This window comes from Procambarus clarkii, chromosome 59 (genome assembly GCF_040958095.1).
Source record: "Procambarus clarkii isolate CNS0578487 chromosome 59, FALCON_Pclarkii_2.0, whole genome shotgun sequence".
Classification (NCBI taxonomy): Eukaryota; Metazoa; Arthropoda; class Malacostraca; order Decapoda; family Cambaridae; genus Procambarus; species Procambarus clarkii.
The window spans coordinates 31,764,422-31,787,363 of NC_091208.1; the positions used below are offsets into that span (position 1 = coordinate 31,764,422).

General features: G+C 47.1%; 1 protein-coding gene across 1 annotated transcript in view; it reads left to right on the top strand.

Moving 5' to 3' along the window:
* Positions 1 to 17,176: 17,176 nt before the first annotated feature.
* LOC138353791 (uncharacterized) overlaps positions 17,177 to 22,942 on the top strand; it is a 104,650-nt gene continuing 98,884 nt past the window's right edge. The window contains exon 1 of the mRNA XM_069307196.1: positions 17,177 to 17,321. Coding sequence (XP_069163297.1) covers positions 17,201 to 17,321 — 121 coding nt within the window. The 5' untranslated portion in view covers positions 17,177 to 17,200. The remainder of the gene's footprint in view (positions 17,322 to 22,942) is intronic.

Genomic DNA, 22,942 nt, shown 5'->3' on the forward strand with positions numbered 1-22,942 from the left:
CGGTCGTGATGGTCAAGTGGATTAAGGCGTCTTGTACATACCAGATGCGTTGCTTCTGGGAGTATGGGTTCGAGTCACTTCTGGGGTGTGAGTTTTCAGTTGCATATGTCCTGGGGACCATTCAGGCTTGTTCGCATTTGTGTTCCTCACGTGTTGCCCCAAAGAATGAGGTGATTTGGTAAAATGCTATGCCCAAGATAACTATCCGAGTGCCGGCGGTGGGGTGGTTCAAATAGCCTCGGCTATCACCTCATTATGTCCGGTCGTGATGGTCAAGTGGATTAAGGCGTCTTGTACATACCAGATGCGTTGCTTCTGGGAGTATGGGTTCGAGTCACTTCTGGGGTGTGAGTTTTCAGTTATATATATATATATATATATATATATATATATATATATATATATATATATATATATATATATATATATATATATATATATATATATATATATATATATATATATATATATATATTTTATATAATATATATATATATATACACATACATACCCTTTTTTATATTTATATATATATATTTTATATAATATATATATATATATATACATACATACATACCCTGTATACACTTACGACATACCAGACCATGACGACCATATTGGTCTGCCATCGCAGTTCCACAGATGCACCTATGTTCGGTGAGGATGGGGGCGGCAAGGCGAAGGGCAACTCCAATGCGGAGAGCGTCATGACTGAGGCGAGTTCCAGGGCTGCATTGGGCACCGCAAATAAAAAATCCCCAGCGTGGGGTGCTGTTACCGCTAGGAGGCGGGCTTTGTTTTCGGCATCAGCGTTGTCAATCATTGCTGTGACAGTCTTTTCCATTATGGGGCTATCCCAGTGGGCCTGCTTGTGGTCTTTTGAGACTTGTTGTCGGGGTAGAGAGTGTGCAATGGTGTCCCATTGTCTGGCTGCTTCCATGAACGTTTGATCATGAGTTCCCGCTGTCTCTCTCATACGCTCTGGTAGGATCTGCCCTACCAATTCGTTGGCTGCTGTACATGAGGATAAGAATGCTGGAAGTGTTCCCTCAGTTGCCTTTCGTATGCCTATCCCCCCCAAATCTCACTGGTAGTGTTGCTTGGTCCCACTGACTGTCATCTAAATCTAGGTTGAGCGCCTTCCTGAATAGGGACCTGAGGAGCTCATCATGTTGATTTAGAAGTGGGTTGCCAAAAGTTGGTGCACACCTTAAAAAGTATGTTAGCCTGGGCAAGGTAAGGCACTTTGTGAGAAGGTAGAGGGCATCGTGGGAGTTCAAGTCCCTTATTCTCGCTTCCATCCTCTTTAGGTCTCTAAACTTTTCGTCAAGAACTGCAGCAATGGCATTGTGGCCCAGAGGTGCTCCAAGTAGTGTGCTGTCGGTGGGTTTAATGACTGAGGCTTCTGGTAAAACTGATTTCACTGCTCTAATAATTACCTCACTGGATGCAATAATTTTGCACTTGGCGGGGTTAAGAACGAGACCCATGGACTGTGCCGCCAGAGTGCCATCATCCTGGAACCAGATGTTGAGCTCACTGGACAGTCTGGTTGTAATTTCTCGAACCGCTATGCAAAAGAGGAAGGGTGCAAGTGGGTCTCCCTGTTGAATTCCCTCTGCTGAGGTGACTTCATGTTTGCCAAACAGGAGGGTTGAGTCTTTGCTGTAGCCTGCTGACACAAACGGGAGAATGCTTGGGCAATGTTCCTGGACTGGAGTGAGGACTGCTTCCCTTTTGACCGAGTTGAAAGCGTTTTTAAAATCTAATTTTACTACTTCCTGGTCTTCAGTAAGAGAGCTAATGTAGGCTCGTGCAGCATGAGCCGCTGCTTCACAGCCTTGGGGGACTCCAAACCCCAGCTGGTTGGGTTGCAGCATGGTGGCTGCTTCCGTTCGGATACTTCTGACAGCAGCCCTTGCAACTAGGCGGCGAAGGGTATTACCAACGGCAATGGGTCTGATCCCTCCCCCCTTCTTTTTCAGGGCACATAGGGCAGGGCACAAAATTGACATTTTCACATTCTCTTCAATGTATCTAAGAGCTCTTCGAGTTGTGAGTCCAGAATTCTTAGACGATGAGTTTAAGAATATTGATTCGATTGGTCTTAAGCTTTGTTACCCACTGAATTTTTTGGAAGTTTGTCGTAACAAAGCACGTCGTACATATTATAAAAATGTATGCAGTGAAAGGATTCGCCCAAAGAATGTGTTATGTTTACCATATTTCTCTGGGTTTGAGAATATTGTCAAGGCCTTGAAACTTTTTAATATAGATGTAATGTTTAGCTACGAAAACACTGTTGGTAAGCTATTAGTTAGGAACAGCCCTCGTAGTGATAATTGCGTCATTTATAAAATACCTTGTAAGGAATGTAATAAGTTCTATGTCGGGCAAACATCTAAAGATTTAAAATGTAGAATATCGCAACATAAATACTCTGTAAGACATGGCCAATTGTCTAATGCTTTGTTTGTTCATTTGTCAGAAAAAGCTCACCAAATTGATTGGGAGAGTGCTTCTTCAATAACAAATTGTAAAAGCACCTATAACAGAAACATAATTGAATCTGCTTTGATACAGATCACCAAAGAAAGTAATTTGAATATTAGCAGTGGTCTATATAACTTAGATCCATTTCTAATAGATCAGCTAAAGGGCGATTTAAGTAGGATCATTGGAAAACATTTGTCTCACTAATTCATTGTATATATTTACCATTTTATGCTATAATTATCTATGTATTGTGCTTGTGTATGTGTGCTGTATCAGATGGGCCATTGTGCGACATCAGATGGGCCAATTAGCTGCATCTGATGGGCCAATGGGCCGTCTGCACTGTCCACGTATTGTACCTCACCTCACTTCACCATTCTCTCCTGCCTATTTATACCCATCACTCGATCTGTAAAATCACTCCTTCTGAAGATGTATTAATATACGAAAGTACTTAAGGAAATTCCTGTTTCATTTTTCCTCCGTGGTCTGACATTGTCACATTTTTAATCACGTGTTTATTTTCGTGATATACACACATATATGTATATATGTCGTACCTAGTAGCCAGAACGCACTTCTTAGCCTACTATGCAAGGCCCGATTTGGCTAATAGGCCAAGTTTTCTTGAATTAATATATTTTCTCTAATTTTTTTCTTATGAAATGATAAAGCTATCCATTTCATTATGTATGAGGTCAATTTTTTTTTATTGGAGTTAAAATTAACGTAGATATATGACCGAACCTAACCAACCCTACCTAACCTAACCTAACCAATCTCTATAGGTTAGGTTAGGTTAGGTAGCCGAAAAAGTTAGGTTAGGTTAGGTTAGGTAGGTTAGGTATTCGAAAAACAATTAATTCATGAAAACTGGGTTTATTAGGCAAATCGGGCCTTGCATAGTAGGCTGAGAAGTGAGTTCTGGCTACTAGGTACGACATATATATATATATATATATATATATATATATATATATATATATATATATATATATATATATATATATATATATATATTTAACTTCAACTAGAAATTGTACAAATAATAATAATAATCATAATGGGAATTTATACGGCTTCATGTCTACTCAGATGTTAAATCTTTCACTGCCTCATTACCATCACCGTCTGTGAGAGCGATTACGGGTGTCAGTTTGCACACTGCCTCTTCTTCTTTCTTCACTCAACTTATTCTATTCTTCTTCTATATCTTGTGATGGACCGCTGACACCCCTTCACGAATCTTGTAAGTAATCACTCCATGCATAGGGGAATAACAGGGACCTGGATCATTCGTTGGTCATGTCACCAGATTATTCCCAGAACTGAGAGGTATGATCGAGCTACGAGGAAAGGCTAAGGGAGCTAAACCTCACGTCCCTGGAAAACAGAAGAGTAAGGGAAGACATGATAACCACCTTCAAAATTCTCAGGGGAATTGACAGGGTGGACAAACTCTTTAGCACGGGTTGAACACAAACAAGGGAACACAGGTGGACAATTAGTGCCCAAATGAGCCATAGGGACATTAGAAGGAATTTTTTCAGAGTAGTTACCAAATGGAATGCATTAAGTAGCCTCCATGGTGTAGTGGTAAAACACTCGCCTGGCGTTCCGCGAGCGATTTGTCATGGGTTCGTATCCTGGCCGGGGAGGATTTACTGGGCGCAAATCCTTAACTGTAGCCTCTGTTTAACTCAACAGTAAAATGTGTACTTGGTTGTAACAACGATTCTTCGCGGCGGGGATCGTATTCCAGGGACCTGCCCGACACGCTACGCGTACTAGTGGCTGTTCAACTATGTAACAACTCTTGTATATATCTCAAAAAAAAAAAGTAGTAATGTGGTGGAGGCTGACTCCATACACAGTTTCAAATGTAGATATGATAGAACCCAATAGGCTCAAGAATATGTACACCTGTTGTTTGATTGTGGTGCTACCCTACCTGTCGCCCCCACCACACAACACCCTACCTGTTGCCCCCACCACACAACACCCTACCTGTCGCCCCCACCACACAACACCCTACCTGTCGCCCCCACCACACAACACCCTACCTGTCGCCCCCACCACACAACACCCTACCTGTCGCCCCCACCACACAACACCCTACCTGTCGCCCCCACCACACAACACCCTACCCGTCGCCCCCACCACACAACACCCTACCTGTCGCCCCCACCACACAACACCCTACCTGTCGCCCCCACCACACAACACCCTACCTGTCGCCCCCACCACACAACACCCTACCCGTCGCCCCCACCACACAACACCCTACCTGTCGCCCCCACCACACAACACCCTACCTGTCGCCCCCACCACACAACACCCTACCCGTCGCCCCCACCACACAACACCCTACCCGTCGCCCCCACCACACAACACCCTACCTGTCGCCCCACCACACAACACCCTACCTGTCGCCCCACCACACAACACCCTACCTGTCGCCCCACCACACAACACCCTACCTGTCGCCCCCACTACAAAACACCCTGCCCGTCGCCCCACCACACAACACCCTACCTGTCGCCCCACCACACAACACCCTACCTGTCGCCCCCACTACACAACACCCTACCCGTCGCCCCACCACACAACACCCTACCTGTCGCCCCACCACACAACACCCTACCCGTCGCCCCCACCACACAACACCCTACCCGTCGCCCCCACCACACAACACCCTACCCGTCGCCCCCCACCACACAACACCCTACCTGTCGCCCCCATCACACAACACCCTACCCGTCGCCCCCACCACACAACACCCTACCCGTCGCCCCCACCACACAACACCCTACCCGTCGCCCCCCACCACACAACACCCTACCTGTCGCCCCCATCACACAACACCCTACCCGTCGCCCCCACCACACAACACCCTACCTGTCGCCCCCACCACACAACACCCTACCTGTCGCCCCCACCACACAACACCCTACCTGTCGCCCCCACCACACAACACCCTACCCGTCGCCCCCCACCACACAACACCCTACCCGTCGCCCCCACCACACAACACCCTACCTGTCGCCCCCCACCACACAACACCCTACCTGTCGCCCCCACCACACAACACCCTACCTGTCGCCCCCCACCACACAACACCCTACCTGTCGCCCCCCACCACACAACACCCTACCTGTCGCCAGCACCACACAACACCCTACCTGTCGCCCCCACTACACAACACCCTACCCGTCGCCCCACCACACATCACCCTACCTGTCGCCCCCCACCACACAACACCCTACCTGTCGCCCCCACCACACAACACCCTACCTGTCGCCCCCACCACACAACACCCTACCTGTCGCCCCCCACCACACAACACCCTACCTGTCGCCCCACCACACAACACCCTACCTGTCGCCCCCACTACACAACACCCTACCCGTCGCCCCACCACACAACACCCTACCTGTCGCCCCCACCACACAACACCCTACCTGTCGCCCCACCACACAACACCCTACCTGTCGCCCCCACTACACAACACCCTACCCGTCGCCCCACCACACAACACCCTACCTGTCGCCCCCACCACACAACACCCTACCTGTCGCCCCACCACACAACACCCTACCCGTCGCCTCACCACACAACACCCTACCTGTCGCCCCCACCACACAACACCCTACCTGTCGCCCCCACCACACAACACCCTACCTGTCGCCCCCACCACACAACACCCTACCTGTCGCCCCCACCACACAACACCCTACCTGTCGCCCCCACCACACAACTCCCTACCTGTCGCCCCCACCACACAACACCCTACCTGTCGCCCCCCACCACACAACACCCTACCTGTCGCCCCCACTACACAACACCCTACCCGTCGCCCCACCACACAACACCCTACCTGTCGCCCCACCACACAACACCCTACCCGTCGCCCCCACCACACAACACCCTACCCGTCGCCCCCACCACACAACACCCTACCTGTCGCCCCACCACACAACACCCTACCTGTCGCCCACACCACACAACACCCTACCTGTCGCCCCCACCACACAACACCCTACCTGTCGCCCTCACTACACAACACCCTACCCGTCGCCCCACCACACAACACCCTACCTGTCGCCCCACCACACAACACCCTACCTGTCGCCCCCACCACACAACATCCTACCTGTCGCCCCCACCACACAACACCCTACCTGTCGCCCCCACTACACAACACCCTACCTGTCGCCCCCACCACACAACACCCTACCCGTCGCCCCCACCACACAACACCCTACCCGTCGCCCCCCACCACACAACACCCTACCTGTCGCCCCCATCACACAACACCCTACCCGTCGCCCCCACCACACAACACCCTACCCGTCGCCCCCACCACACAACACCCTACCCGTCGCCCCCCACCACACAACACCCTACCTGTCGCCCCCATCACACAACACCCTACCCGTCGCCCCCACCACACAACACCCTACCTGTCGCCCCCACCACACAACACCCTACCTGTCGCCCCCACCACACAACACCCTACCCGTCGCCCCCCACCACACAACACCCTACCCGTCGCCCCCACCACACAACACCCTACCTGTCGCCCCCCACCACACAACACCCTACCTGTCGCCCCCACCACACAACACCCTACCTGTCGCTCTCCACCACACAACACCCTACCTGTCGCCCCCACCACACAACACCCTACCTGTCGGCCCCACCACACAACACCCTACCTGTCGCCCCCACTACACAACACCCTACCCGTCGCCCCACCACACATCACCCTACCTGTCGCCCCCCACCACACAACACCCTACCTGTCGCCCCCCACCACACAACACCCTACCTGTCGCCCCCACCACACAACACCCTACCTGTCGCCCCCCACCACACAACACCCTACCTGTCGCCCCACCACACAACACCCTACCTGTCGCCCCCACTACACAACACCCTACCCGTCGCCCCACCACACAACACCCTACCTGTCGCCCCCACCACACAACACCCTACCTGTCGCCCCACCACACAACACCCTACCCGTCGCCTCACCACACAACACCCTACCTGTCGCCCCCACCACACAACACCCTACCTGTCGCCCCCACCACACAACACCCTACCTGTCGCCCCCACCACACAACACCCTACCTGTCGCCCCCACCACACAACACCCTACTTGTCGCCCCCACCACACAACACCCTACCTGTCGCCCCCACCACACAACTCCCTACCTGTCGCCCCCACCACACAACACCCTACCTGTCGCCCCCCACCACACAACTCCCTACCTGTCGCCCCCACCACACAACACCCTACCTGTCGCCCCCACCACACAACACCCTACCTGTCGCCCCCACCACACAACACTCTACATGTCGCCCCCACTACACAACACCTTACCTGTCGCCCCCCACCACACAACACCCTACCTGTCGCCCCCACCACACAACACCCTACCTGTCGCCCCCACCACACAACACCCTACCTGTCGCCCCCACCACACAACACTCTACATGTCGCCCCCACTACACAACACCCTACCTGTCGCCCCCACCACACAACACCCTACCTGTCGCCCCCACCACACAACACCCTACCTGTCGCCCCCACCACACAACACCCTACCTGTCGCCCCCACCACACAACACCCTACCTGTCGCCCCCACCACACAACACCCTACCCGTCGCCCCACCACACAACACCCTACCTGTCGCCCCACCACACAACACCCTACCTGTCGCCCCACCACACAACACCCTACCCGTCGCCCCACCACACGCCCTCCCCTTGTTATACACACTCTGGTTTGCCCCCCCCCCCCATTACAGAGATATTTCCTCGTCGCTCTGTCATCTTCACTGAAACAAGAACTTTACAGCCTCCACATCTCAACCTGCACCCCCTCCCCATCAGCCCCACATACACCCTCCTTCTCCCCCTCTCCCATAATGGCAAAGGAGGTACTTGAACCTGGGTTCCGGTGATTCCCAAACACCTACCCTAACCGACTTGTCGGTTAGGGTAGGTGTCTGGGAATTAGTGTAGTATTTGTCGATTAGTATACTTACTCACTTTAATAACTAGTAATTTAGTAAAGTGTAATTTGTTAATTTCACCCTTCAGACTGTCGAATTAAATATTTATTGAACAATTATATGGATTTTAAATTGATTTCTGCTATGTGGCAAATAAATCTCGTTTCCTAGAAGAAATTGCATGAATACAATTTTCTTAGATTGAGTAACTAAAGTAGTTTGATTGACATTTAATTAAAACAAAATCAGCAGCAATATTATTTTCTGCATATTGTATTAGAACTTAGTGAGTGTTGTCAGAAATTTCCGACAAATGCACTAATAACCGTTATGAATTATTTTAGCCTATCCTATTAGTTCTGTTATCTTGCCATACATGAATTGTATTATAAACTATGAGAAGATTAAAAATTTAATTCTTTAATGTTGTGAATTTATCTATTTCAAAATGTATAGTTTAATTTATCTTTAAACAGTTGCAATATATAAAATATTTATTATTTAAATATTGGATAACCTAGTTAATAATACTTAATTAAGTGGCAAGTAATTAACTTACGCTCATAAGTGGGCTCATAAGCCCATGGTATAACTGGTCTGCAAAGGAAAAAAAAAAAGAGTTATTGCACAAACCTACCAAAAAGGGGGATCCACTTTAGCTCATCTCACCAAACTCTTAATACCATTATTTTATGTGTATTGCAGACCTAATGCTCAGTCTTTATTTGCTAAGACTTAGCTCTTTCGTTAGGCCAGAGCATTTATGCCCGAAACGCTTTGCGTAATAGTGGCTTTAGGCATTGTATGTACTAGCTATACCTATAAGTTAAACAATCCTTGTAAATATTTATTGTATGTATGTACCTTACCTAAATAAAATTGTATTGTAGTGTTGTTCACTATCATATAGTGCCGTGGGGTGTGTTATGGCGTCTGGCTCCTTCAGCTAGGGTTTCAGGCGTCGGGTGTGGCATTACTCCACCTCACCGTTTGTTTCTCATTTAATTCACTTATAGTTTTTTTCACCACAATATCTGTCCACAGAATAGATCAACAGCTTAATATGATAGCATACACTTCGTGGTGTGTAGTGTGTGTGTAGCGTAGTGTGTGTGTTAAGGTATTTTGATGTGAGTTGTCTGGCTCTTTGCTAGTGTGACGTCAGTGTAGACTCACACTCCTCTCACAGTTTATGGCAAGACACACACTTAAGTTCTCTTAAATATTGTGTCTTAATGTTTATACACTATAATGTGTAGATTACACCACCCTACAAATGTTCACGGTTCTGTAAAATAGCTGAAACTCAGCGTATACTACCGTGGTGTGTTGTTGTTGTTGATTAAGGCGTGATAACCATGGTGGGATCCGATGTATCCCGGCGTACCCGTGAAGAGTTAATCGTGAAGCGTAATGGCGAAATGAATGTCGCTTGTCGGCAGAAACTCATGTGCCTCGCGGCCAATAAACATACAGATGGACATATGATTGCGGAGCTCCAGGACTCTCTCAGGGAGGCAAGCACTTGCCCCTCCCCCACACAGAGAACACTGAGTAGCAAAAACAAAAATTCGGCCCCCAACTTAAACGTAAAAAGTCATCCAGTGCCCTCCGGTAAAGCAGAAGCCAGCCGCCCCTCCATGTTTGAGGGCACACAGGGGCCTACCAACTCCCGACACCTCTCGGCCAAGCCGGCGCCGGACACCGTCATCTCGCAGAGAAAACCAGACAGAAACATTCAAAATCTATCAACTATCCTAGGAATAGGAATGCCAAACGGCTGTATCAAAATTCAAAATCGCGAAACAAAGTGATACGGCAGCTCCCAGGCAGAGCAGGACCTAGATTCACAAAGCTCCAACTATTTCTTTATAAGTAGGTGTGCTACGAAGGTTCGTAAGTACCGGTAAGTAAGTACGTGACTGCATGCGATTCAGAAAGCTGTACTTATGAAGTTATTAGCAACTTTCAAAAAGTCCCGCTAGATGTCACTAGTGCTTTTCGTTTGCCAATCAGAGAGCAAGCAATATTCTTCATCTTGAAGATTTAGCCAATCGCGACGCTGGCTTATCGGAACTCACCTGCCTCCTATTTACGTCAAATTTTCCTATAAAATCAGTATATTTCGAAGTAACACTACGTTTTTTCAAATTTTACAGCCAGCATCGACATTGTAGTAAACAAATATGTTACATTTGTTGTTTACCTATGTAATTCTAAGAGATATTATGTAGCTGTCCTTGTTGCTCGGAAGATGCGCTGACAATTATTGTATATATCTACCTGAATTTACCCAAGGGCCACTAACTATCTAGTGGCCTTGACGAGGACAGAAAGCCGGCGGCTTGTTAATGGTCAGGCCAATTGTCTTAATTATATTTTTTAGCTGAATTTTGGCAGTTACAGCTTCAGCGGGTAGGCGGTTCCGTGGGTTTATAACCCTCTTGGTGAATAAACATCTGTTTCAGTCCTACTTGAGAGGACATACTCTCCAACACTATATCTGTGAATGCCCTGTTATCAGTGACTTCATACCAAATGGTATGATGTACTTTGAGCGCTGTAATTGCTTCATACACTCAGGAATATTAGAAGATATTCTTGTGCTGCACCCAGATTTTGCCAGTGGAGGCTAATAGATCAGCATTAAGTATTTTGTTCTCTCCTGATTCCATGTATGACTGGCCATCCTGTGAGGTGAGGATGTTGGATGAGCTTGTAGCTGGTTTTTGATCTACACTGTGTGGTCCTTCATACAGAATAGGGAAGCAGCACATTGCTGTGTATACCTAAACATGTTAAACAAAATACATTGTTTGAGAGGAGTCTTGTAGAAACTGGTAACAGTAATTATAATATAATGTTTCCATGATTCAGTGTTTACCTCTTGTGAAAATTGTGAAGCTGGTGTTTAGTCTGAGTTGATTTTTTTTTCTATAGAGGATGGTACTTTCTCCCTTGATTCCATGTATGCCTAATCAACCTGTGAGATGGGAGTATTAGATGAACTTATAACTAGTTTTTTATCTACACTGTGTAATCTTCCATATAGAATAGGGTAGCAGCACATTACTGTGTATACTTAAGCTTCTTAATAAAAAAAACAGTAATAAATGTTTTAAATTATAGTTTGTATTATTACCAGTATTATCCGTATTAATCATGTTAACCATGGATCATTAAGATCTCATGTTAATATGTAATAGTCATATTTCTTTTGAATCCTTCATTAAATTGTGCATTATGTCTCAATTGTTCACTTCCTTGGATATACTGTATAGTACATAAAGATAGGATAAAAAAAACAAATATTTCTTTCATTATATTTTTTATTTAAATAACTGCATCAATATTTTTACAGCTGACAGGATTGGTTTTACCATACTGGTGCATTGTTTGTTAAAAAAAAAAATGGTTGACTGTTACACACAATGGTGCTACACAGCCTTCCCGGCTTGGTGCCTTCTGTTGACTATTACTTACTTATTGTTACACAGCCAAATTGTGTAACAGGAAGAGGTCTTGGACACAGATTTGTTCCGCGCTAAATGTAGAGGAATCAGCTGATCATTCCTCAAATGAAATAAGTTGCCTCAGCTTATAAGGTAAATAAAATAAGCATTCCTCAAATAAGAAGCTGCCACACCTCACTGCCTTACTGCTACATAGCCTTCCTGGGTTGGTGCCTTCTTTTGATACTTACTTACTGTTACACACAGCCAAATTGTGTAACTGGAAGAGGTCTTGAACCCCTGCTTCCCCCTCTCTTTTTTAACAGGCCATAATAGTCCATATAGTCGGGCGCCTGACAGCTGAGTAGACAGCGCTTCAGATTCGTAGTCCTGAGGTTCCAGGTTCAATCCCCGGTGGAGGCAGACAAATGGGCAAAATGTTTCTTTCACCCTGATGCTCCTGTTACTAAGCAGTAAATAAGTACCTGGGAGTTAGACAGCTGTTTCCTGGGGATGTGTAACAAAAAGGAGACCTGGTCGAGGACCGGGCCACAGAGACGCTAAGCCCCGAAATCATCTCAAGATAACCTTAAGAAGATAAGATAGTCATAATTATAGGCCTATGTATTCAATGGTAAAAGTTCTTGAAGTTTTTACCCTTCTCCTTACCTAACATCATTTGTGCAGCATATTTTTCTTTTATGTCTCACCCAGATTTAATTTCAAAATAAAACTAAACAAAATAAGTTAAAAAATGGGTATGTATAGCTAAGGTACACCCCCTAGCTATAGTTATTGCTAGGTGAACAGAGGCATTTGGTGATAGTAAATGCTCTTACCAGCCCGGGATCATCACCTCTCATATTTCATGTTCATCAGTGTTTATTTGCTTAATAATTACTGGTATAATATCTTGCTATTATAAAACTAATTCTAATATCATTAAAGACATATTTACTACAAGTTTCAAGCAGAAAATTCATATATAGCTAACACGAAGGACTCTTCTTGATGAGACTACCTAGTTAAAATGTTTGATTATAATAAAATCAATCCTCCGTGTTGTGTAGTAGAGAAAAATTGAGTTATATACAGTTTATGTAAAGCTGCGAGTGGTCGAGACCACTCTTAGCTGACGGTGTTTACTTACGAAGATTTTCATACATAAATGCCTACCTGAATACCGATGTAGCCGCTAGGAAGATGCTAAGAAGAAAAACGTTCGTAAGTACATTCGTAACTGCTTCGTGAATCTTGCCCTAGGTGTCCAGACGTTCGCTTGTCGTCAAAGTTGAACTAGGAGTCCGACTGTGGTGTGTTGTTGATTTAGGGGCAACAATGATCGTGGGATTGGATGCGCCCCGGCGTACCCATGTAGGGTTAATCGCGAAGCCTGGAAAGGGTTAAACGCCAAACAGAATCGCGAAACGAATGATGCCAATCACTGGAAACTAATATGCCTGGCAGCAAAGAAACGCAGACAGGCAGATGATTGGGGAGCCCCAGGAGTCCCTCAGGGTGGCGAGCACCAGCCTCGCCCCACACACAGACAACACTGGTAACAAAACGAAAAACTCGGCTCCCAACTAAAACGCAAAAGTCATCCAGAGCTGTCAGGCAGAAGCCAGTGGCCCACCACGACTGAGGGCACACCAGGAGCTCACCAAGACCCACCAAGACCCACCAACTCCCAGCACCTCTTGGCCAAGCCGGCGCCGGATACCATCACCCCGCTGAGAGAACCAGCCAGAAACACGTCAACAACAACAACAACAAAATCTATCAACAATCCCGTGACCCAAGGCGCCAGACGTCGTACAACCGGACCGTTGATTAGGCACGCCAAACGGCAGTTGCAAAGCCAAAACGCGAAAACAGAACGTAGTCAGGCAGCTCACAGGCGGAGGTGATGTCCAGACGTCCGCTCGTCGTCAAGGTTGAATCAGGACTCCTTGACTGTGGTGTGTTGTTGATTTAGGAACAACGACGATCATGGGATCGGATGCTCCCTGGCGTACCCGTTAAGGGTTAATTGCGAAGCCCGGAAAGATGAAACACTAAGCCTAATCGCGAAATTAGTGACGCCAATCACTGGAAACTATTATGCCATGCGGCCAACAAACACAGACAAGCAGATGATTGGGGAGCCCCGGGAGTCCCTCAGGGTGACGAGCACCGGCCCCGCCCCAGGAGTCCCTCAGGGTGACGTGCACCGGCCCCGCCCCAGGAGTCCCTCAGGGTGACGTGCACCGGCCCCGCCCCAGGAGTCCCTCAGGGTGACGAGCACCGGCCCCGCCCCAGGAGTCCCTCAGGGTGACGAGCACCGGCCCCGCCCCAGGAGTCCCTCAGGGTGACGAGCACCGGCCCCGCCCCAGGAGTCCCTCAGGGTGACGAGCACCGGCCCCGCCCCAGGAGTCCCTCAGGGTGACGTGCACCGGCCCCGCCCCAGGAGTCCCTCAGGGTGACGAGCACCGGCCCCGCCCCAGGAGTCCCTCAGGGTGACGAGCAACGGCCCCGCACCAGGAGTCCCTCAGGGTGACGAGCACCGGCCCCGCCCCAGGAGTCCCTCAGGGTGACGAGCACCGGCCCCGCCCCACACAGAGAACACAGGGGAGCAAAACCAAAATCTCGGCCTCCAACTAAAACGCAAAAGTCATCCAGTGTCCCCCGGCAGACCAGAAGCCAGCCGCCCTCCACGTCTGAGGGCACACCAGGAGCACCCCCGGCAGACCAGAAGCCAGCCGCCCACCACGTCTGAGGGCACACCAGGAGCACCCCCGGCAGACCAGAAGCCAGCCACCCACCACGTCTGAGGGTACACCAGGAGCACCCCCGGCAGACCAGAAGCCAGCCGCCCACCACGTCTGAGGGCACACCAGGAGCACCCCCGGCAGACCAGAAGCCAGCCACCCACCACGTCTGAGGGTACACCAGGAGCACCCCCAGCAGACCAGAAGCCAGCCGCCCACCACGTCTGAGGGCACACCAGGAGCACCCCCGGCAGACCAGAAGCCAGCCGCCCTCCACGTCTGAGGGCACACCAGGAGCACCCCCGGCAGACCAGAAGCCAGCCGCCCTCCACGTCTGAGGGCACACCAGGAGCACCCCCGGCAGACCAGAAGCCAGCCGCCCTCCACGTCTGAGGGCACACCAGGAGCACCCCCGGCAGACCAGAAGCCAGCCACCCACCATGTCTGAGGGCACACCAGGAGCACCCCAAAAACCCGCAACCCGTTCTCGCACTTGCTTTTAGCCAATATCTTGTTAATGAATAAGAGCATATGTGACATACTAATTTATTGTGAATATTTGAGTTTACTTTGAAAAGCTGAATAGAAAACCATAACCTAATCTAACCTTCTTAGTATGTTAAGATATTACAATTAGTACTGTACCTATACTTATAATGATTTTACAGCTTTATAAAAATAATAAACTAAAATATTTAAATAAATTGTAAAGTAACTCAGGATATTGTCAAATTTTGTATAAAATCTCTATTGTTTAATAAAACTGAGAAAAAAAGTTAGTGCCTTGAGAAAAAATATGGCTTGGAATATGTCACATATATATACTTATTTATAGGCGAAATAGTGACTATAAGCAATAAGTCATATATGTGCTGTCTTGTGCGAGAGCACAAGACAGAGGTCCACAGGTGTTGTATGAACATCAGAGGTCCACACCTGTTGTGTGAACATCAGAGGTCCACAGCTGTTGTGTGAGCATCAGAGGTCCACAGGTGTTTTATGAACACCAGAGGTCCACACCTGTTGTATGAACATCAGAGGTCCACAGGTGTTGTATGAACACCAGAGGTCCACACCTGTTGTATGAACATCAGAGGTCCACAGGTGTTGTATGAACACCAGAGGTCCACACCTGTTGTATGAACATCAGAGGTCCACAGGTGTTGTATGAACATCAGAGGTCCACACCTGTTGTGTGAACACCAGAGGTCCACAGCTGTTGTGTGAACATCAGAGGTCCACACCAGTTGTGTGAACACCAGAGGTCCACCCTCCCAGCAAGTATTAGATATATTGCCGAAACAAAAGTGGACTTCTTCAAGATCCAATTAGATAAGTTCTTGTAATAAAAGTACCGGACCCACCGGGCTGTAGTGAATATGTGGACCTGCGGGCAGCTGCAAGCAACAGCTTGTTGGACAAAGTTATCACTAGTCGAGCCTAGCCTCAGGCCGAGCAAGGGAGTAGAAGAACTCCCGAGATCATCTCTAGGTAAGATCCAGGTAAGGAGGTGTGTGTGGTCCACTATCGCCCACAGGATGGGTGTGGGGTCCACTACAGCCCGCAGGATGGGTGTGAGGTCCACTATCGGCCACAGGATAGGTGTGGGGTCCACTAACACCCACAGGATGGGTGTGGGGTCCACTATCGGCCACAGGATGGATGTGGGGTCCATTACCACCCACAGGATGGGTGTGGGGTCCACTATCGCCCACAGGATGGGTGTGGGGTCCACTACCGCCCACAGAATGGGTGTAGGGTCCACTACAGCCCGCAGGATGGGTGTGAGGTCCACTATCGCCTACAGGATGGGTGTGGAGTCCATTACCGCCCACAGGATGGGTGTGGGGTCCACTATCGCCTACAGGATGGGTGTGGGGTCCACTATCGCCGACAGGATGGATGTGGGGTCCACTACCGACTACAGGATGGATGTGTAATGCATTATAAATAAATGAACTCATACAATATTTGAAGTCACAATCTGGGTACTGGGTCATCAGATAAATTTAGTGTGGGGTCAACTCACAATATCCCAATATAGATTAAACGCTTCCAGCCCATCAGGTTGATATTTGGCGTTCAGACATATTTCAAGACGCAATCACACTTCCTTTTTGATTGAGGACCTGACGTGTGGATCGTAATGTTAAGTCAGAACTGTCAAGTCCCATCTTTTTAAGTCAGAACTGTCAAGTCCCATCTTTTTTGTTTTTAAAATAACACTTTTACAGGAATAACGCATTATTGATGCCTTATCATATATTAACATAAATTACATAACATAAATTAGTGTAATCAGTTGTATCGACATCAATGGGCATTTGTCATGAGGAATAAATAGAGCCGTGATGACTTGCCTCATCGTAACAGTATCTTCCTCTTGGCCTCATGGCAGGTGTGAGGAGCTGGTACTGCGGTGTGTAGTGGGCACCCTCACTTTGGACACTACTGCCTGCTGCCTGCTGTTCGTATCCATGCCCACCAATATGGGCAAGTGCATCACCTATTACGCCGCCGCCGACCACAACCAGATCGTTATGGGCGAGAGTCTGGGTCTGTCCCTCTTCGTCAACGTTACCCCGGACGACTACCCAGGTGAGCCAACCCGTCCTCCTAAGGTTCCTAACGTCAAGAAAACAGTCAAATTAAAGTATCCTCTCCTAACACAACAGACTTAGCCAGAGGACCCTAAACAGACAACGGGACAGTAATGTTTTTTTTTTTTTGAGATATATATATAAGAGTTGTTCCATTCTTGTAGAGCCACTAGTACGCGTAGCGTTTCGGGCAAGTCCTTAATCCTATGGTCCCTGGAATACGATCCCCTGCCGCGAAGAATCGTTTTTTCATCCAAGTACACATTTTACTATTGAGTTAAACAGAGGCTACAGTTAAGGAATTGCGCCCAGTAAATCCTCCCCGGCCAGGATACGAACCCATGACATAGCGCTCGCGGAACGCCAGGCGAGTGTTTTACCACTACACCACGGAGACTGTAATCATCAGAAACTGTAATCTGTAAGAGACTGTAATCAGAAATCACTTTCACGAGCCGATTTCCGAGTTGATGTCCAAAAGGCTTGGAAAGGATGGGGAGGTGAAATTCTGGAAGAGGATTTGGGTGGGGAGAGAGGAGGCTTGAAAGTTCGGTGGCCTATCCACCATGGGTTGGCATGAGGTGTGGGTCGTTTGTTTGGTTTGTGTGAGTTAGTTTGGGCATGTGTTTTCTAGTGTTGTCGACGCATTGGCTGGAGTGGCTAGTGTGGGTGTCTGGTTTCCTTGAGCCGGTGGTGGTGGTCGCTTCAGGAGGCTGACCTTAGCAACATCAGGCTAAGTTCTGCACTGCTTGCAAAACAAAAAGGTTTTTATTGTTGGTTTTATTATTTTTTGTAATAAATCGGCTCCGGGATGAGTAGAATTATCCCGGTGGGATGAGGTCAGATGGACAGATGATTCATATTTATATTAAATAAATAACTTATCTGGGGTCTTCTGGCAGTCCGCTCAGTATTTGAGGTCTCGGGAAGGTCTGGTCGTGGATGTGTCTGATCACTTTTTGTCGAAGTGATTCTTTTGGTTCTGTGCGGCCGCTCCTGGATCTCATAGTCTCTGGCTGCGTTGATTGCTTCGTGGGATTCCTCATTTTCTGGGACGTACAGGTGTTTCATGCAGTATAGCTGCTTTCTTGCCAAGTAGCTGAGCCTGATATTTATTGGCATCATCTTGAGAGCTCTATGGATCTGGTCTATCCCTACCCTGTCCGTCAGCGACAGGCCCGCCGCAAAGCGGAGTGGTTTTTTTTTGGTCCCGTTGGATGTTCAGTGTGTTGGTCTTGTTGGAGAGGTTCCGGGGATGTAAGGATACTCGAGGCGCGGCCTTGGAGTTGAGTAGTCTGTTGAAGTTGTACACGAGCACTGTGTTGGAACTTGAGATGGCTATGGGTTCATCCCTGATCCGTACCCCACCTTCATTTTCGATTGTGTAGGCCATACAGCTGACCGTCACACACAGAGATCACACTAATGTGATGCATCAAATGAACAAATCCACAAGGGCCGTGACGAGGATTCAAACCTGCGTCCGGGAGCATCCCAGACACTGCCTTAATCGATTGAGCTACGACAGGGTAAAAGGGTTGAAACCGAAGTTCTACTGAACTTACTGGATCCCGTACTTACTGGTTTTATGCCTCGGAGAGGCTACGGGATCCAGTAAGTTCAGTAGAACTTCGGTTTCAACCCTTTTACCCTGTCGTAGCTCAGTCGATTAAGGCAGTGTCTGGGATGCTCCCGGACGCAGGTTCGAATCCTCGTCACGGCCCTTGTGGATTTGTTTACAGCTGAACGTGCTCATCTAGATCTTGTCTGGGTTAGTGGTGATACTCCATTTCCTTTCCCAGTTCGCAGTCCAGGCGAGTTCTACATTCGCTTTTCGTGTGACCGTAGCGTGTTTGATTGCTTGGATACTTGGGTTAGAGTTTATTACGTGGGTTACTCGCCAGCGAATTGGACGATGATGGTGTCCCTGTATTCCGGGTTGGGGCAGGTCATTTACGAATATCTTGAAGAGCACCGGGCTCAGACACGTCCCTTTAGGGACTCCTGGGGCACGATTCACGAAGCAGTTACGCAAGCACTTACAAACCTGTTCATCTTTTCTCAGCCTTTGGCGGCTTTGTTTAAAATTATTAAACAGTTAATGAGCTCCAAAGCACCAGGAGGCTGTTTATAACAATTAAAACAGTTGATTGGAAAGTTTTCATGCTTGCAAAGTGTTTAATAAATATAACCAAAGCCGTCACATATTGAGGAAAGATGTACACGTTCGTAAGTACTTGCGTAACTGGCATCGTGAATCTGGCCCCAGCTGTTGGAGAGAAAACTGCTGCCGTTTTCGTCATGAAGTAGAGGGGTGACTTGTCTGTTCTTCAGGAAGTTTCTGACCAGTCTGTGTAGGGTCCATTTTTGGGTGCTGGTAAGTCTGCTAGTTTGTACACCAGTTCTATTACGACAACTTTTGGCATTTTGTAATGCACACGATCGAAATGCGACGTTCTTTGTAGGAGACTTGTTGGAAAAAAAAAGACATCCTTTAATAATCTTTAATACAAAATGCAGCTGTTGTTGTTCTTATACTAACAAATTAACCCATACTAACACAAATTATTTTATTTACCCATGCCAATAATATTAGACTTGTGTCATGTTATCGGAGAAAAACCAAGAAATGATTGCCACGCCACCAGAAAATGTTCTATTAAAATATCAATAATGATTTAAAACACTAGTCTAGCGTTAGAATAATCATTTAAAACACTAGTCTAGCGTTAGAATAATCATTTAAAACACTAGTCTAGCGTTAGAATAATCATTTAAAACACTAGTCTAGCGTTAGAATAATCATTTAAAACACTAGTCTAGCGTTAGAATAATCATTTAAAACACTAGTCTAGCGTTAGAATAATCATTTAAAACACTAGTCTAGCGTTAGAATAATCATTTAAAACACTAGTCTAGCGTTAGAATAATCATTTAAAACACTAGTCTAGCGTTAGAATAATCATTTAAAACACTAGTCTAGCGTTAGAATAATCATTTAAAACACTAGTCTAGCGTTAGAATAATCATTTAAAACACTAGTCTAGCGTTAGAATAATCATTTAAAACACTAGTCTAGCGTTAGAATAATCATTTAAAACACTAGTCTAGCGTTAGAATAATCATTTAAAACACTAGTCTAGCGTTAGAATAATCATTTAAAACACTAGTCTAGCGTTAGAATAATCATTTAAAACACTAGTCTAGCGTTAGAATAATCATTTAAAACACTAGTCTAGCGTTAGAATAATCATTTAAAACACTAGTCTAGCGTTAGAATAATCATTTAAAACACTAGTCTAGCGTTAGAATAATCATTTAAAACACTAGTCTAGCGTTAGAATAATCATTTAAAACACTAGTCTAGCGTTAGAATAATCATTTAAAACACTAGTCTAGCGTTAGAATAATCATTTAAAACACTAGTCTAGCGTTAGAATAATCATTTAAAACACTAGTCTAGCGTTAGAATAATCATTTAAAACACTAGTCTAGCGTTAGAATAAAACACTAGTCTAGCGTTAGAATAAAACACTAGGCTAGCGTTAGAATAAAACACTAGTCTAGCGTTAGAATAAAAAAACATATTCTCTATGAATGGATAAAATAAAATAATAAATCAAATCAACGCCTTTCTCCATAAATGGGACGAACATTTAGCCGGTTTCAAGTGGCGTCACTAGACCGGTGTAGGATGGAGGACGCCATTGTGAATTTATAATAATAATAATAATAATAATAATTAATAATAATAATAATTTTTATTTAGGCAAAGGTACATACATAAAGAGATTTTACAAAGTTTGTTGGCTTTATAGATAGGAGCTAGTACATACAATGCCTAAAGCCACTATTACGCAAAGCGTTTCGGGCAGATTTATATACGGGCAGATTTAAATTTCGGGCAATTTATATACGTTCCTGTGAGGACACACCTTAAGTAGTATCGTTAATACTCTCAAAACGAACCATTTTGTCGTTCATCTACTGCTGCAACCTCATCATTACGGGAGTTCCTCGTTACCGGTTTGCTAAATTATTTACTTGTTATTACAGGGCCTTATAATATAGGTTGTACAAACTGGCCTTGAGGCTGTCGTACAACCAAAATAGGATAAGCCTCTCATATGAATCTAAATAATTATATAAGTCATACAATATCTCTTATTAGGATGTTATTTGCATTAGTTACATTATATACTTCTGGCAGATCTTCTGTGGCAACCTGAAGAAATTAGTAGTAACTACTTAGTGCAACACGTGAGGTACATGGTCGCCATGAACACGTGAGGTACATGGTCGCCATGAACACGTGAGGTACATGGTCGCCATGAACACGTGAGGTACATGGTCGCCATGAACACGTGAGGCACATGGTCGCCATGAACACGTGATGCACATGGTCGCCATGAACACGTGAGGTACATGGTCGCCATGAACACGTGAGGCACATGGTCGCCATGAACACGTGATGCACATGGTCGCCATGAACACGTGAGGTACATGGTCGCCATGAACACGTGATGCACATGGTCGCCATGAACACGTGATGCACATGGTCGCCATGAACACGTGATGCACATGGACGCCATGAACACGTGAGGCACATGGTCGCCATGAACACGTGATACACATGGTCGCCATGAACACGTGATGCACATGGTCGCCATGAACACGTGAGGTACATGGTCACCATGAACACGTGACGCACATGGTCACCATGAACACGTGATGCACATGGTCACCATGAACACGTGATGCACATGGTCGCCATGAACACGTGAGGTACATGGTCGCCATGAACACGTGAGGTACATGGTCGCCATGAACACGTGATGCCCATGGTCGCCATAAACACGTGATGCCCATGGTCGCCATGAACACGTGAGGTACATGGTCGCCATGAACACGTGATGCCCATGGTCGCCATAAACACGTGATGCCCATGGTCGCCATGAACACGTGAGGTACATGGTCGCCATGAACACGTGAGGTACATGGTCGCCATGAACACGTGACGCACATGGTCGCCATGAACACGTGATGCACATGGTAGCCATGAACACGTGATGCACATGGTCACCATGAACACGTGACGCACATGGTCGCCATGAACACGTGACGCACATGGTCGCCATGAACACGTGATGCACATGGTCGCCATGAACACGTGAGGTACATGGACGCCATGAACACGTGATGCACATGGTCGCCATGAACACGTGATGCACATGGTCGCCATGAACACGTGATGCACATGGTCACCATGAACACGTGACGCACATGGTCGCCATGAACACGTGACGCACATGGTCGCCATGAACACGTGATGCACATGGTCACCATGAACACGTGATGCACATGGTCGCCATGAACACGTGAGGTACATGGTCGCCATGAACACGTGAGGTACATGGTCGCCATGAACACGTGATGCACATGGTCACCATGAACACGTGACGCACATGGTCGCCATGAACACGTGATGCACATGGTCACCATGAACACGTGATGCACATGGTCGCCATGAACACGTGAGGTACATGGTCGCCATGAACACGTGAGGTACATGGTCGCCATGAACACGTGATGCACATGGTCACCATGAACACGTGAGGC